The sequence below is a fragment of the Lycium ferocissimum genome, chromosome 9 (genome assembly GCF_029784015.1).
Source record: "Lycium ferocissimum isolate CSIRO_LF1 chromosome 9, AGI_CSIRO_Lferr_CH_V1, whole genome shotgun sequence".
Classification (NCBI taxonomy): Eukaryota; Viridiplantae; Streptophyta; class Magnoliopsida; order Solanales; family Solanaceae; genus Lycium; species Lycium ferocissimum.
Genome location: NC_081350.1, coordinates 42,825,115 through 42,841,128, shown reverse-complemented (window position 1 = coordinate 42,841,128; position 16,014 = coordinate 42,825,115). Strand labels below are relative to the sequence as shown.

At 35.1% G+C, this 16,014-nt stretch overlaps 2 protein-coding genes across 2 annotated transcripts; one reads left to right on the top strand and one right to left on the bottom strand.

Moving 5' to 3' along the window:
* Positions 1–209: 209 nt before the first annotated feature.
* LOC132029240 (vacuolar protein sorting-associated protein 32 homolog 2-like) lies at positions 210–6,027 on the bottom strand. Its single transcript, XM_059418555.1, has 6 exons — positions 5,909–6,027; positions 3,453–3,552; positions 2,613–2,698; positions 2,434–2,525; positions 1,610–1,724; positions 210–735 (listed from the first exon to the last, which is right to left on the bottom strand). Exons 1-6 carry the CDS (start codon positions 5,975–5,977, stop codon positions 559–561), a joined length of 639 nt encoding a protein of 212 aa, XP_059274538.1. The 5' UTR covers positions 5,978–6,027; the 3' UTR covers positions 210–558.
* A 1,506-nt stretch (positions 6,028–7,533) lies between these two features.
* On the top strand, positions 7,534–15,314 carry LOC132030940 (IAA-amino acid hydrolase ILR1-like 4). Its single transcript, XM_059420746.1, has 5 exons — positions 7,534–7,901; positions 9,718–9,843; positions 13,033–13,347; positions 14,676–14,804; positions 14,884–15,314. Exons 1-5 carry the CDS (start codon positions 7,542–7,544, stop codon positions 15,289–15,291), a joined length of 1,338 nt encoding a protein of 445 aa, XP_059276729.1. The 5' UTR covers positions 7,534–7,541; the 3' UTR covers positions 15,292–15,314.
* The last annotated feature ends 700 nt before the right edge of the window (positions 15,315–16,014 follow it).

The following is a 16,014-nucleotide window of genomic DNA, read 5'->3' as shown; positions in this document are numbered from 1 at the left end:
TTTTTTTTATTTTTGTCAACCTGGCCATTTATTGATTTGTGCATTGTCTACCTTGCGTAGGGGCCATGCTAATATTAATCAACATGTTGTGGAAACAAATGCGGCATCTCAAAAATGTCCTTGCGATTTTTTTTTTTTTAAATTTAAAATTTTCGCTGAAACAACATCACTAAATAAAAACAGAAGGCATGAAAACAAAGACCACCCCTGTGCAATAAGGGCATGCCTGCTAATTGCCTCATTAATCAACACATTGTGCAGACAAATACGGCATCTCATAAATATCCTTTCAGCTAAATGAAAACAAAATAAAAAGGGAGTGAACATAAACTTTTTTATTTGCATAATGGTATGGCAATGTTCATGGAAATCTCCATTTTCTGCAACACATCTATGTACACAATGACCCATGCAGATATATCAAAGATATGAGAAAGCAACCAGTATAGTTACTTTTCGACCTTGTCTTTGAAAAATAGTTACTGTCATGGAGTTTCAAATTCCATTTCACTTTAAAGCTCAATGTAATTCCAACTTAAACATGAGAAGGTGTTAAGTTTAAAGAGCCATCTCTGCTTGTAAAGCAGCAAGTTCATCATCTTCAGCAGTGCGAATTCGAGGAATCGGGCGAGCAGGTTGCTTTTCTACTGCAGCAGGGGCTGTAGTTTCTGGTTGAAGTAGTTGCTCTTCCAATTCAGCACTTTCCAATTCTTCAAGTTCTGCTTGCAATTCATCCTACCAGAACAACATGATGAAACGGGAATTAGAGGTGGCAAATGCGCGGGTTGAATTTATCTCGGACAGGTCGATACGGTTCAAATCAATAAACTGGTCATGATCCAATCCACCCAAAGTTTGCTAGGGCCAAAATGGATTGGGCTAACAAGATGAAATAGCGCCAGGAAACCACTTTTCAACCCATGTGATTGAAAAATGACCAAGGTCATAGAGCTTCAAATTTAATAGGTGAAATAGAATTTGAAAACTCTGTGACAGTGACAATTTTTCAAAGACATGGTGGACCCGATCAAGATGGGACAGAAAGGGGCATAACTCAACCCACCAACATGATCCAGCTTCCCCTCCTTTGTTATTTTGCTTTTTAAAAAAAAGGATGTGAAAGTTAATGTAATTCTCTTTAAGTTATTGGATAGAAATGAGTCAATATAATGTAAATTTACATAATTCTTAATCTCCAAATTTGATTTTGTCTGTTTGGGTTGGATTTTGATATGGGGGGTTGCACTATATTGACTCGTTCGATCCAATAATTTTCGATCCAATAATTTTATGGTAATTTCGAGTTCAATCCATTGAGTCACGTCAACATACAGGTCCATAACCCACTCCGTTTAAACTTGGGCAAGCTGGCAGGTCACTAAGGAAATAATTGGTTGATTTTGCCACGTCTAAGTGCATAATATCAAAAGTCCACCAAAGAATACAAATAGACTATGTTGTTCGGACTCTCTAAAAATATAGCCGCACCTGTATCGGATCATCCAAAAATGCACTATTTTTGGAGGATCCGACACGCACACATTGTCATTTTTGAAGAGTCCGAGCAACATAGCAAATAGAGGATGATAATCAGAAATAGCCGAGGAACCTCATCAAAGTCAGCTGCTGCACCAATAGGAGTGGCCAAAGCATCCTGTATTTGTTTAATGTTCTCAGTTTGTTCGTTTATTTCGTCCATCGTCTTGTCCACATCATCGATTTTCCTGTAAAATAGATGTATTAGGAGCAAGGGATTTGATAGTGTTCATAACAGAGGAAAAATAAACCTTCATGTAATATAAAAGTAATGTAATAGAATCGCATTTCTTCATTTGACTTAGTTTTGGACAAGAATAAAAGATGATAGCAGAGAAAGAGGTTCAAGCGATTGCGACAACCATTCAGAGAAGAGTTGAGTTATGCCGAGATGCTTTTTTAGCCGTGCCGAGATAAGCTTTCGACTATTTCCACAATATCTGTTACCTCCCCACCAAAGACAAGTGTAGATCGGTCACTTGGGCCGAGGCGTATATAGCTCGACTAAGGTAGGGGTTCAATTGAACCCCAAACTTCCGACGCGAAGCTTAAATTTATATGTAAAAAATTATTAAAATTACAATAAATAGTAGATATGAACCCCTAACTTTAAAATATAATGGGTTCAATGCTAAAAATCTTAAGATTGAACCCATAAAATTTAAATGCGAATCCGCCTCGAACTCTATCTACCCAAACTCGGACAAATAGTAGAAATCACCTAGTCATTTTGCCTTAATGGGATTTGAACTTAAAACCTCATGATTCTAACTTCATTGATAACTAGGCTACACCTAACAGCTTTAATAAATTAGGTCGAGGAATTGTACGAATAAAAACTATTCTCCGGGTAATTGGACCAGTCACAAAGAGGAAGGACGTAAGTTAGTCACTTACATTGCTTTATGTATTCCTTTCATTGCAGCTGCTGCAGTTCTCAAAGCCTCAACAGTTTCAGTTGTAGCTTTAGCACCTTCTAGCGTTATCATCTACACATGAAAATTCGACAAGTAATTGATGTATGACAAATAGTTTTACGTAGCACAACACGAAAAGGTCGCTAATAAAAAAGAAACCTGATCGTGAATGCGAAGCTGGTAACTGCCAAGATTCTCAATTTCCTGTTCATACATCCTCTTCCGCTTCAAACATTGAATAGCCGCTGCAAAAACAAAACCAAAAAAAAAAAAAAAGAAGAAGATAATTATAATTTCTCTTTACCTCGAAAGAAGGCGAGAAATTTTCAATATATAAAAAAGTCAGAATGCTTATACAGTCAGACTTCTCTATAACTATATTTTACTACAACAGTCGAGTTTCTTTTGGAACCGATTTTTCATGTTATGGTATGTTATATTATATGTTATCTGTAATGGGATTTCACTATAGCAACCAAAAAGTATCCGGACAAAAAACGTTGTTATGGAGAGCTTTGACTGTACTGCAGTACTACATTGCTAGATACAAGGCCAAAATTATCCTTTATGTATTTACAATAGATGTTGAATCCCCTTAGCATCTTCGCGTGTTTACCTCTTTATATTTTGAATTATCTTAGTGAAAGATACTGGTTCCCCACTGCTCGAGTGTAATGTAAATAACCAGTATATGACTATCTAGCTGGAAATAAAATATACTCGTGAGCAAGGGCGACCTAGGGGTTCATGAACCAGAAATTTTAAGTGCATCTTGTATATGTGTTACGAAATCTACTGAATATCTGCAGATATTTGATTGTGAATTCAATTATTATTGTTTATTAACTTGAGGTCATTATAAGAATCCATAAACTTCAAATTCTGGATCCACCACTACTTGTGAGCAGTTAGTATGTATTACAAAGTTCAAGCTTCATAACCGGGAATACTTATGGGAACCTGGAAATATTAAAAATCAAGGAAACAACTCATCCATACCTCTCTTGTTCTTAGCTCTTGTAAACTGTTTGGCCTTTTCTACCTCCTCAGAAACCTTCTTCAGGAATACTTTCTCCTTCTTCTCAAGATACTCTAAGTGCTAGACAACAGATTAAGAACAAAAACTTCAAATACATGCGCCGTCTTAGAATAAATGAAACATCCACGTAACAGAACATAAAGAAACGAGGAAGAAACCGGAGAATAATAAATATCAAATACTTCGATGCAAAAACAGACCCACGATATAAAATTGTTTCAAAAGTCTAAATAAGCAAGTGAACTAATTTTTTTATTTGCTTAAACAAGCAAGCAAATGTAGCTTCATAAGGAACATTCAGAGAACCATCTTGCATTGTGTTGTCTAATATCGCTTTCTGGATCAACAAATTCTCAGCTATACTATCATCGAAATACAATGAACCCGTGAGCATAAACAGTATCAATGAGGAATCTTGAAAGTAATTATCAGGTTAATGGAAACAACAAGCCTGTGATTTAGCAGGAGAGAAGAACATAACTATGTCACCAACTTCAAACAAAGTCAGAAGAACGTACATGAAGTAAAACTAAAGAATCATCTCCAAAAGCTGACAAGTTAACCAAACTGTTACGACATGATTGTATATGTAACTTCAAAGTTAGAAGAGCATAAAAGAATTATATGCAAGATACCAAGACACCTAAAATATTTAATATTTCTATCATCTAGCAGTACTAGTTCAAGCAATTGCAATTTTGGTTCAAATTCCGTATCTATTCTAAAAATTCACTTGATATGTAAATAATATATCAAGAACTCAGTAAGCTGCGTTATTTTAGAATTCAGAACGCATAAATTCAAAATCCTAGCTCCGCGTCTGCTGATTCAGAGTCTCAGTAAAGAGGAAACTCTTTCGCGATGGGCGACCTTTAAGTAATATATCCTCACAACAACATCGATGACATTTATACCTAGTTAAAATCAACAAGAACCTCTTCACACAGCCATCAGACAATAGATTTTATTAGTTGGAAGTAGAAAACCAAATAACAAGTTTACTACTATGACAACTTTCAAGAATTCAAATTCTTACAAACTAGTAGTAAATTTTATACTTCGATGATATGTTTTCTCGACCAAACCAATTTTTCAATTACTGTAGTACTTCATAATTTCATGGACTATATCAATATAAAAACTTGTAATCCGTTAAATCCTTTTCCGTGATATAGATTCCCACTTGCATTCCACTCCGAACAGTGTGTTGGGCCTATTTCACTCGTGTTTTATGGTCCAATTGTACACTGTCCATTTTTTATTATTCTCAAAGCATAAGACGCTTTATCAATATCGTCACATAAAATGGGACAACAGGAGCATCCTTTCACATACATAGCCCGACCCTCTTTCCATTTTTCTGTCAATTATTTCATTTTATCTTGGTCCAAGCAAAAGCAATTGACATTGTTAGCTCATAACCACTTCAACACGTTTAATCTCAGAAACAAAATAAAGAAGACATTAGGTGATCTTCCTATCTGTCTTAGTCTCGGTCGACAAAGCTACCCATACATGATGAAAAATAATATTAAAAAATTAAAGAAGAAAAAAACACACTTCAACAAGTTTCCAGCACAAAGTTCACATACTGAATCAGTCCCTTATACTATTCATATCTTCACACCCTGCCCATCGCAATTACACTTTCATCCAAAATCCACAAGTCATCTCAAAGTTAAAAATCTTCCTTCCACTAAAAATATAATCAAGAGTATAAGTTTTATACACCATCAGTGTAAATAATTTTTTAAACTGTCATATGATATGTACATGTAACTCTCCTTGTAATGTGGGATTTGAATTCTAGAAAATAAGATATATTACATGCTACAACGTGTAAAGACGACCTGATGCTGTAAAGATTACTTACACTGACAGTGGATATTACTTAAACTCTATAATCAATACTTAGAAATAAACCAAACTAAACATGTTATCAATAGCAACTATTATATCATAACTCAGAATCCCTTATACCATTCATATCTTCACACCATTACAGAAATTCTGCCCATCGCAAGTACACTTTCATCCAAATCCACTAGTGATTTCAAAGTTAAAAATCTTCCTTCCACTAAAAATATAATCAAGAGTTTAAGTTCTATACACCATCAGTGTAAATAATATTTTAAACTGTTAGGTCATCCAAAGGATACGTACGTACATGTAACTCTCTTTATAATGTGGGATTTGAATTCTTGAAAATAAGATAAGTACATTACATGCTACAACAAGTAAAGATGGCCTGATGTTGTAAAGATTACTTACACGGTGGATATTATTTAAACTCTATAATCAATACTTAGAAATATACCAAACTAAACATGTTACCAATAGTAACTATTATATCATAACTCAGAATAAATGATTAAATTGCATATGAATATAGAACATAGCACAAACTAATTTTTACCTCGTTTAACTGTTCAAGTGCTGGAAGAACATTAGGTTCCTCTTTGAGTTTCCCAAAAATCCTATACATCTTCACAAATACAATGCAATAGCTATCTACCCTTCTTTATTCTTGTGACTAAACCTATATGCAAAAAAGGTGAAAAAGATCAAATTTTTATGTATAAAATACTCAAGAAAATAGATTTTCTAGCATAATATGAAATATCCTCAAGAGGAAACGATTAAAATATCAAGAATAATCGCATAAACATATTTTTTGTCACATATATTTTAGTTATAGGAGTTAGGGTACACAGAAGGGGGAATTTTCACTAAATAATAAGATTTGGGTTTGAGTTTCATTAGGCCTATTGGCTGAGTTGGCATTTTATTTTATTTTGTAACCGATTGGAGATATGTTTACCATATTTATACAAAATTAAATAATTAGTTTAAATAATACCTTCTAAAGTAGACTTTACAATGCGGATTTATAAAGTTGCACATAAAATCTCACAATTATAATTCAACAAACACACGTGCTATAAAAATTACTAGAATCTTTCTTGATAGAACACACTGTTGAATCACGTTATGAGACTATAGTACAATAAATACAAGATTCGTGTCTCGAAATCACACGATAATCACTGATGATTAATGGATATGTATTCGCATTTTAATTATTAGATTAAATTATTTGATTTTTATGAACATCGGGTATAAGTAAGTTCTAACGTTAGAGTTAGTTGTGTAAATCTATACTGCTTATGTCCCATTTATGTGACTTACTTCCTATTTTAATTTATTCTAAAAAGAATGACATGTTTTTTAAACCATTTAATCTTAAAATCTCAAATTTAACTTTTATGACATGATCCGCTGAACAACAAGAGTTTTCGTGAGGGATAGGGTCCCTCCATCCTTAATCAGAGCTTTCATGTTCGCGCCGCAGATATGAAGAAAGATCCTGTAAGGAAACACTTTCCTGGATCTTACGCAGTGCGAATTTGAATTAGTTGGACGCCAAGACGGATACTAGACAGTGCATGGAAAACCGAAAGAAAAAGTCATAACTCGTTCAGACTCACATGATAGAAATATTTCTTTTTATGAGAAAAGAGGCGTAACTCTTGTCGACCACTCATTTAAAAGTACTCCATCTATCTCAAATTATGTATCGCGGTTATTAAAAATAGTTGTCGTTTTAAAAGTTCAGGCACAATTTTTTTTTCCCATCTTACCCTTAGAATTTTGTCATTAATGGATATGCCACATAAATGGAGTAAATAGATTATAACTTAGATATGAATAAAGGTAAAAGTTAGTCAAATACCTCTCCTAAATGATATTTCTGAAGTGACGTGTAATAAAAAGTAATAAATAATTTGAAACTGAAGGAGTATAATTTTGATATTTTACATATATTCAACTTACATATAAAAAAAATTATCTAAGTTTTAAACTTTGTGTTCATCCAAGACTTGAGGAGTCTTTTTGTCCCAATATCCTCTACAATCATCACCTTGACTTTTTAACTTTATGCCTAGATTCTGATTCTCAATTCACAAAACTGCAAATAAAAGGGGCAAAAATTCTATTCTTTTTTCCAACACACAAACAGTAACCACAAAAGAGCTCATTTTCTTTCAATGGGTTTCTTGAAATTGGTTCTTGTCTTTTTCACTCTATACACAGTTTTAGCAACACCCATCTTACCTGATTCATTCTTGAATTTAGAGGAGGTGAAAAATAGTTCAACCCATTTCTTGAATATTGCAAAAAGTCCTGGACTTTTTGATTGGATGGTGAAAATTAGGAGGACTATACATGAAAATCCTGAGTTGGGTTTTGAGGAATTTGAGACTAGTAAACTTATTAGAAATGAACTTGATAAAATGGGAATTTCTTATAAGTATCCTGTTGCTGTTACTGGTGTTGTTGGTTTTATTGGGACTGGAAAACCACCTTTTGTTGCTCTAAGAGCTGATATGGATGCTCTTCCTATACAGGTTCTTTTACCAATTATTTGCCTTGATTTCTAAAAATAGTTGTCTCAAATTATTTGTCGTTATAGAAGTTCAAAACAAAATTTATTATGTTTCCCATTTTACCCTTAGTAGTGATTGTTCTTGAAGACTATAAGCACCTCAATTATGGGGGATGACACATAAGTAGAGTAATATTCAATGAAGAGATATTATATCTTAAGACATAAATGAGGATAAAATAGTTTTAAAAAAAAAAAACTCTCCTTAGTAATGTTTTCTCAAGAGGCGTGTAAAAGAGAAACACGACAAATAATTTGAGTCGGAAGGAGTAGGTTTATGTGCATTTCTAAATATGTACATATATTCCTTTCTTGTCAAATGTTTTAGTCATGTTAGTATATATTTTCCTGAGATGAGCTTAAATGGAGCGACATGGTATGTGAGGATTCATATAATGGAGATTGAGGCATAATTGTTGTTGTATTCCTTTTTGTGGTTCTTTTTCTCATGTTAGAACTTTTTTTTATTTTTGCAATTATATTGGTACGAGATGAGCTTAATGGAGCGACATGGTTTGTGAGGATTCATATAGCGGACGCTAACTTGTTGGAGATTAAGGCGTAACTGTTGTTGTATTCCTTTCTTGTCAATGTTTTAGTCATCTAAGTATTTTTTGTTTTATTTTGCAAATATATTGGCCTGCGATGAGCTTAAAAAGAATGACATGGTCTGTGAGGATTCATATAGCCGACCCTAACTTGTTGGAAATTGAGGCGTAATTGTTGTTGTATTCCTTTCTTGTCAATGTTTTAGTCATGTTAGTACTTTTTATTTTTATTTTGGAATCATATTGGCCTGAGATGAGCTTAAATGAAACGACATGGTCTGTGAGGATTCATATAGCGGACCTTAACTTGTTGGAGATTGAGGCGTAAATGTTATTGTAATCCTTTCTTGTCACTGTTTTAGTAATGTTAGTACTTTTTATCTTTATTTTTATTTTGCATTATAATGGTTTGAGATTAGCTTAAATGGAGCGACATGGTCTGTGAGGATTCATAGACATGACCTTAACTTGGTGGAGATTGAGGCGTAATTGGTGTTGTATTCCTTTCTTGTCACTGTTTTAGTAATGTTAGTACTTTTTATCTTTGCTTTATTTTGCATTATATTGGTCTCGAATGAGCTTAAATTGGACATCATGGTCTGTTAGGATTCATATAGCCAACCCAAACTTGTTGGCGATTGATTCCAAATGTTATTGTATTCCTTTTTGTCAATGTTTTTGTCATGTTAGTACTTTTCATTTTTGTTTTGCAATTATATTGGCGTGAGATAAGCTTAAATGGAACGACATGGTCTCTGAGGATTTATATAGCTGACCCTAAATTGGTGGGGATTGAAGTGTAATTGTCGTAATATTCTTGTCAATATCAGATAGTCCAGGCAAATTATAATGTGAGGTACTACCTTATTGTATTTACTGATAATTTGACGTGGAATTTTGTAATGGTATGCCTTTTTTTATTTGGAGAATTGACATAAATAGCTGCCACCAAAGTAATAGCCAACAAATGTATAATTTTTTGTATATTAATGTATAATATACATAAAATATACATTTTTGATAGTGTATATTTTTTGTTATTGTCAAAAAAAAAAAAAAAGATAGTGTATATTTTTTGCATATTTGGCTAGCGAATGTAATATTTTTCCCTGACCGGCAAATTGTGTAATTTACTTTTTTTTTTTTTTTTTTAGGAGGGGGGTTGGTGAGTAGGGAGAAATTGTAGATGTAAAACTCTTAACATGTAATTATTTGTGTTGATTGGTCCAGGAGGAAGTGGAATGGGAGCACAAGAGTAAAATTCCGGGCAAGATGCATTCATGTGGACACGACGCACATGTTGCTATGCTTTTGGGTGCTGCTAAGATTCTTCAGGAGCAGCACGATGATTTGCAGGTTCATATTGCAGTTCTCTTCCTTAGCTTGGATTCAAGAATTTATGTCACTGTTCTATTGGCTGGCTAATTCTGGTGTCATTAGTGTTGTGGACCAGAAAGGAAAATATTTTTAGTATTGTTTTTGCCCTGTTTTCTGTTTATATAGTGGTGCTTACTTGGAGTCCATTACTCAAATGGTCACTCAACTATCCGAAATTATCTAGTAAAGTCGTGTTTATTTTATTTGTAACAAAAAAGTCACTTAACTAGATAATTTATGTTAAACACAAAAGAATCCTGACTTTAGTAGCTAATTTCGGATAGTTGAGTGACCACCTGAGTAATGGAATCTGGTTACTTGGAAAAGGGGCAGAGCTATATTTCTGTTTACAGGTTCGGCAAAACCCTGTAGTTTTGGCCTAGACCCTGTATTATTGTTAAAATATCCACTTAATACGTATAAATAATTTATCAAAACCAAGTAAATTGTCTTTCTAGAACCTAGAACCCATAACTCAAAATTGTAGCTTCGCCTGTGACTAGGAAACAATTAGACATTTTTTTCCTTAGATGTATGCACTTTTAAAGAATGATCACTCCTTGATGTTGATTTCCATCTGACCTAACTGTCTGAGAAATGCCTCCTACACATATCAATATTTGATTCATCCTTTTGTGGTATGTTCTTTTATCAAAACTACCAGTGAGTAGCCAGATAACAAGTTATAAATTTTGTAGTACCCCTTGCTTCAACGGAGAGAGTGATTAGTTTGACATGAGAGACTCTTGAAGTTGTGCTCGTTTGCCGAGCCCCACTAGACTCTTTTTCTTTTCATGGAAACTCTACGGATTGACCATCCTAATGTGTTGTGTATCTTCTCTACAAAAGGATTTTGATATTATGTTATATCAGAAATTTTGTTGTATATTATCTGTTTATGTCATGTTCTTGGGGATATGTTACATAAGTTCAGTGGGTGAGTTTTTAAGACAGAATTGTTTGTGTGCTTAAAAGACTAAAACGGGGTAAGGGGTCACTAGTTGTGCTTACCTAAAACGAAAGATGTTGTTTGGACTTACGAGTGACATGTCTTTTTTATTTATTTTCTCTAAACTAAGAGAGTTGAAAATAGGAATGGAATGGCAAAAGGCTAGAGAGATAGGTAACACCAGTTATAAATTATGGTATTGTGGAATAAATAAATTAAAATTGGAATGGAGTGGCAATTATTGTAGAACCAGGACTTAAAGAAAAGGTTGTAGAGGAGTGAAATAGTTTCTGGCTATACAGGGAACTTGGATCCTCACGATTTTGAGTTGGTCCTCTTACACCTCCATATAGTTGGTGCCGAATTGTCGCGTATTTCCTTATTTTGCAATAATATAGTTAGCCGTACAAGTTTATAGTAGAATTAGGGGTAGCTGCTCGATCGACAAAAAATCACTAGTTGCTCTCAATTACCTTATACTTTCTGAAATATAGTAAAAGTTGTAGATAATGACTGTGCTGTTTAGAAGGGTCATTATGGCCCTTAAATTCTTCATTCAATTGATCTGGTCCTAGGGGTGTCAAATGGGCGGGTTGGGCTGAAATTGGGCGTGTCAAAATGGGCTAAGTTAATAACTGGGCGGGTCAAAAAGTTACTTGGGTTGAAATGGGTTGGGCTGAAATGCGCTAAAATCCGGATCATAACCTAACCCGCCCAACGTTTACTAAGTTTTAAATTCTTTGTTTGATTTCTTATTATTTGTTTAAGTACCTAATAAAACCTTTTTTTTTTGTTTTATTGTGGCTATATTTAACATATCAAATTAGAAAATGTGTTCTGAAATATTTAGACAAAGTTATTCATGGGTTAATTTGGGCTGCATATCAGCCCAATTTTTTGATGGCCTGAATTGGTGGGGGGGCAGAAGGGGTTGAGTTAATAAAAGAAGTTGGTCATTAACCCGCCCAAACCTAAACGGGTTTGGCAGCTCATGATTTTATCGACTCACCACCATAATCGGGCCCTTAAATTTCTCATTCAATTGATTTGGTCCTATTGTTGCTATGGCATTTCAAACTGATTTAAGTGGACCAAGAACTCCTTGGTTTATCGGAACACTTAGACCATAGGAAATAATGCTCTTCTAGCTTGTTGTAAAGATATTAGTGGTGTGTCAAGGATTAAACGGTTGGATCAACAACACTAATATACCCAGTGTAATTCCACAAGTGGAGTCCGGGAGGGTAAGATGTGCCCAGACCTTGCCCTAATTTTGTGGGGTAGAGAGGTTGTTTCTAAGACCCTTGGCTCAAAAGAAATATAATCAAAGAAGGATAGAAAAGAAAATTATGGCAACAAAGTAACAAGATAAACAAAGCACTCGAAGCAACAGGTAGTAGTAAAAATGAAGAATAAGATACTATGTGAATACTAGGTAAGACAGCTAAATAAAGAGAAGATGAGAAGAGGAGACTAGCTTCTGCCTTTCTCTCATAAAAGTTCTACAACATACGCCTGCTCCTTGTCATGATTAAGTCGTGACATTTGGGCTTATTCGGGTTATGTGAATCAATTGCAGTGTTGGGCCGCCCAACTCCTCTATTTGGAAGTTATTAGCTGCTAGTCTTAGTTTTAGTATTTTCCTCTATGTTTCTGGCATTTCAATTAAGTCCCTCAGTGTTGGCCCACTAAGATGTTGACCCGTAGCATAGGTAGTACAAGTCGTTAGATTTGTTAGTTGTCTCGTCCTAGTAGTATAAGGACCTAGTACTGTGTAATTGCAAGGCATTGAATAGTGAATCAAGTTTTATTATCCAGTTTTTCCTAATTTTCTTTTCTTTGTTCTTGAGCTCCCATTGATCCAATAGTAGCTCAAACACTACACTCCTACCCTAATCCTCGACATCTAAACCTTCCTATCTAGGGTCATGTCCTCAATAAGCTGGAGATGTGTTGTCCTGTATGTTCACCTCCCCCCACCAAAAAAACAGTTCTTATTTGGTCTGCCTCTACCTCTCCTAAAACCTGCTATAGTCAAACTCTCACGCCTCCTTACTGGTGCCTCCGTGCACCTCCTCTTCACATGCCCGAACCACCTCAGTCTCTCTTCCCTCATTTTGTCCGCCACGGAGGCCACCCCTAACTTGTCTGTATAACTTCGTTCGGAAAAGTAGTAATTGAGTTGGGAGTGGGGGACTGACACAACTTTTTGATGGCAGGGAACTATTCTTTTGGTTTTTCAGCCAGCTGAGGAAGGAGGTGGAGGAGCAAAGAAAATGCTTGAATCCGGGATATTTGATAATGTTGATGCCATTTTTGGTCTGCATATTTCAGCCACTTCTCCTATTGGCACTGTTACCGCTAGTTCCGGCCCTATCATGGCTGGAAGTGGCTTCTTTGAGGCAGTAATAAAGGGGAAAGGCGGTCATGCAGCAATTCCTCAGCACACTATAGATCCAATATTAGCAGCTTCCAACATTATAGTTAGTTTGCAACATCTTGTTTCGCGGGAAGCAGATCCCTTGGATTCACAGGTGCTCTCTCTCCCTCTACTCTAGCAGTCGTGCAAATTTATGCAGCTTATTTATACGCTCTTATTGCTGTTGATTTGAAGAAAGTTTATAATTCCTTTCCCATCATTATTGCCAGCATAAAAATTTTACTTGTATACACTTTGACAGGCAATGTGTGAAAGTTCTGTTTCCCATTTAGCAAAAGGTACTGTTTTTCAGGCAGAGGGATGCCTTCCGTTTTGTAGATTGAACATCTACAGTGCATTTTAATATATGGGATAGTAACAACAGCTGCTACACATCAATACCAAACAAGTTAGGTTGGCTATGTGAATCCTTATTACTCATGTTACTCCATTTAAACTCATCTAAAACCAATATTATATGCAAATACAAAGAAAAAGGACTTCAAGTTCACTATGTTTTCTAAATGTATAGAACTCCGAAAGGCTAAACCACTCCTAGAAAGCAAACGACCTACAATAAAAGTGCTAACATGTCTAGAACATATTCTCAACTAATAGGTATCATATATATAGAACTTTTTCTTTCATTGTGTCCTATCTTTCGCTAAATCTGCATGGATCCCAAGAAATTATAAGTCCTTCGAGACAATTGACTTACATGTGATTTTAGGTCTACCTCGTCCTTCTTTAACACCTTCACTAACTATGATTTTACACACACGGACCGGCTAGCTTTTTACTAAAGGAAAATGTAAAATTAAATTTTAACACATAGTATATATACATAAAAGTCAAAATACAAAAATGTACGACGAAAAAAGTAAATATAAGGGGGTTCAACACATAGCATATATACCTAAAAAAGTTCTTTTTAAATATTTACACAGTGTTGGCGAAGGGGTGGGTGCATGTGGCTCCGCCACTGTGGACCGGTGCATCTGGAGGTTCGCGTTGAACATGACCAAACCATCTCAAGCGATCTTCTCTTATTGTATCCTCGATGTGTGCATACTTGAATGTGAATTCCAATCTCGTCTAGTCATTAATAATTGCACATCCATCTTATCTGCACAATTTCTTGGATCCATGCAGAAGTGTTATATGGAATAGTACCACTTGTTAAAAAAAAAAAAAATGTATTCATCTGCATTTTTCATGTTCAAGTACAAGGCTAATAGTAAGATTTATGGCATGTAAAGAGCGAAAGATTTTAGAGCGCAATTTCTTTTGTGAAAAATTGTCTTACTCATTCTCCTCCTTCTGCATCCTTCTGATAAAAAAATGACAAGTTCAAATAGCACCATACCTTGTTCGCTCTTCAAGGTCTTAATTTTGCCCTAACAACTTATCTATCAATTACCTCAAAGACTCATGATTTTGCAGGTTGTTACGGTCGCAAAGTTCAAAGGTGGCGGTGCATTTAATGTTATACCTGACTCTGTCACCATCGGTGGAACTTTCAGGGCATTCTCAAAAGAAAGTTTCTCGCAACTTAAACAGAGACTCGTAGAGGTATATCTTTACTATTAGTATTTGAATTTGAATGCCCAACGCACCATATGATTGTTGAAGGGCGTTTCACAATCAACAGGTTATCACACGACAAGCTGCTGTACAAAGGTGCAATGCAACAGTTGACTTCGATACCAATAATAGGCCGTTTTATCCGGTGACAGTAAATAATAAGGCTTTGCATGAACATTTCCGAAACGTAGCTGGACAGATGCTGGGTACCGACAAGATCATTGAAAAGAAACCTACGATGGGCACAGAAGATTTCTCATTCTTTGCCGAGGCTTTTCCTGGGTACTTCTACTTACTTGGAATGGTTGATGAAACTAAAGGACAATTTGTGTCAGGGCACTCCCCTTTCTACAGAGTCAATGAAGATGCACTTCCATATGGTGTTGCTTTACATGCATCGTTAGCCACGACTTACCTTCTTGAACATCAGCTTAAATCAACCACTAAGGACAGAATTGTTCGTGATGAATTGTAAGGTCCTCCGAGAGTCCTATAATCAAGTTGGTGTAGGAGCTTGTTTGGTTGACAATCCAAAAAATGCTCTGGCCATCGGTGGCACTGTTGGTGCAAGTTATAAAGAATCTTGGTCTCATTATATAGTTCTTTATATATCTTTTTCCAATGTGACTTGCACTCAATCCTACTGCTTATATTTGATTGTCAGTTTCTCACCAGCCATACAAATAATTGAACTGCAAACAAGTCGTTTTTTGTTAATAAATTATTTTCTAGGATATACATATTGTTGTGATATTGTTGGTTAAGTGTCAAACGACCTTAAAATAGTGATGCATCAGATCAATTGATAGATATTTTTCTCGAGGAAGAGAATCCAAGATGAACCTTTTTTTCATTTGCTATGCGCTGATCAAATGTGTTCTCACGAGATCAATTGAAGGACAGAAAAAATTCATGAATGATCATACCAACCGAACTTAAAGTGAAAGGCTCTTCTCTCTCTTGACAGACACGTACAAGTCAACATGAACTTGGCTATAAAATCAGCCTAGATCGCTAATTTCTGTTTCACAAAGGCATAAGCATTGCTATGATGAAAACCTTTTACTAGTACCACGTAAATCCTAGTAACAATTTCACATCACTTCAAGATCATATCCGCTTCATCCTGCAGTGCTCAAAACATATTCATCTCTATAACTAGAAGTAGAACTAGAACGTACAATATACTAAATGAATT

Excerpts from the sequence above, each read along its gene's own strand:
- LOC132029240 (XM_059418555.1), bottom strand. The coding sequence starts at position 5,977 with ATGTATAGGATTTTTGGGAAACTCAAAGAGGAACCTAATGTTCTTCCA. Across the intron at positions 3,553-5,908 it reads CACTTGAACAGTTAAACGAG|CACTTAGAGTATCTTGAGAA; the intron begins GTAAAAATTAGT and ends TCTGTTGTCTAG. Across the intron at positions 1,725-2,433 it reads AAAGGAATACATAAAGCAAT|GAAAATCGATGATGTGGACA; the intron begins GTAAGTGACTAA and ends TCTATTTTACAG.
- LOC132030940 (XM_059420746.1), top strand. The coding sequence starts at position 7,542 with ATGGGTTTCTTGAAATTGGTTCTTGTCTTTTTCACTCTATACACAGTT. Across the intron at positions 9,844-13,032 it reads AGCAGCACGATGATTTGCAG|GGAACTATTCTTTTGGTTTT; the intron begins GTTCATATTGCA and ends TTTTGATGGCAG. Across the intron at positions 13,348-14,675 it reads CAGATCCCTTGGATTCACAG|GTTGTTACGGTCGCAAAGTT; the intron begins GTGCTCTCTCTC and ends ATGATTTTGCAG.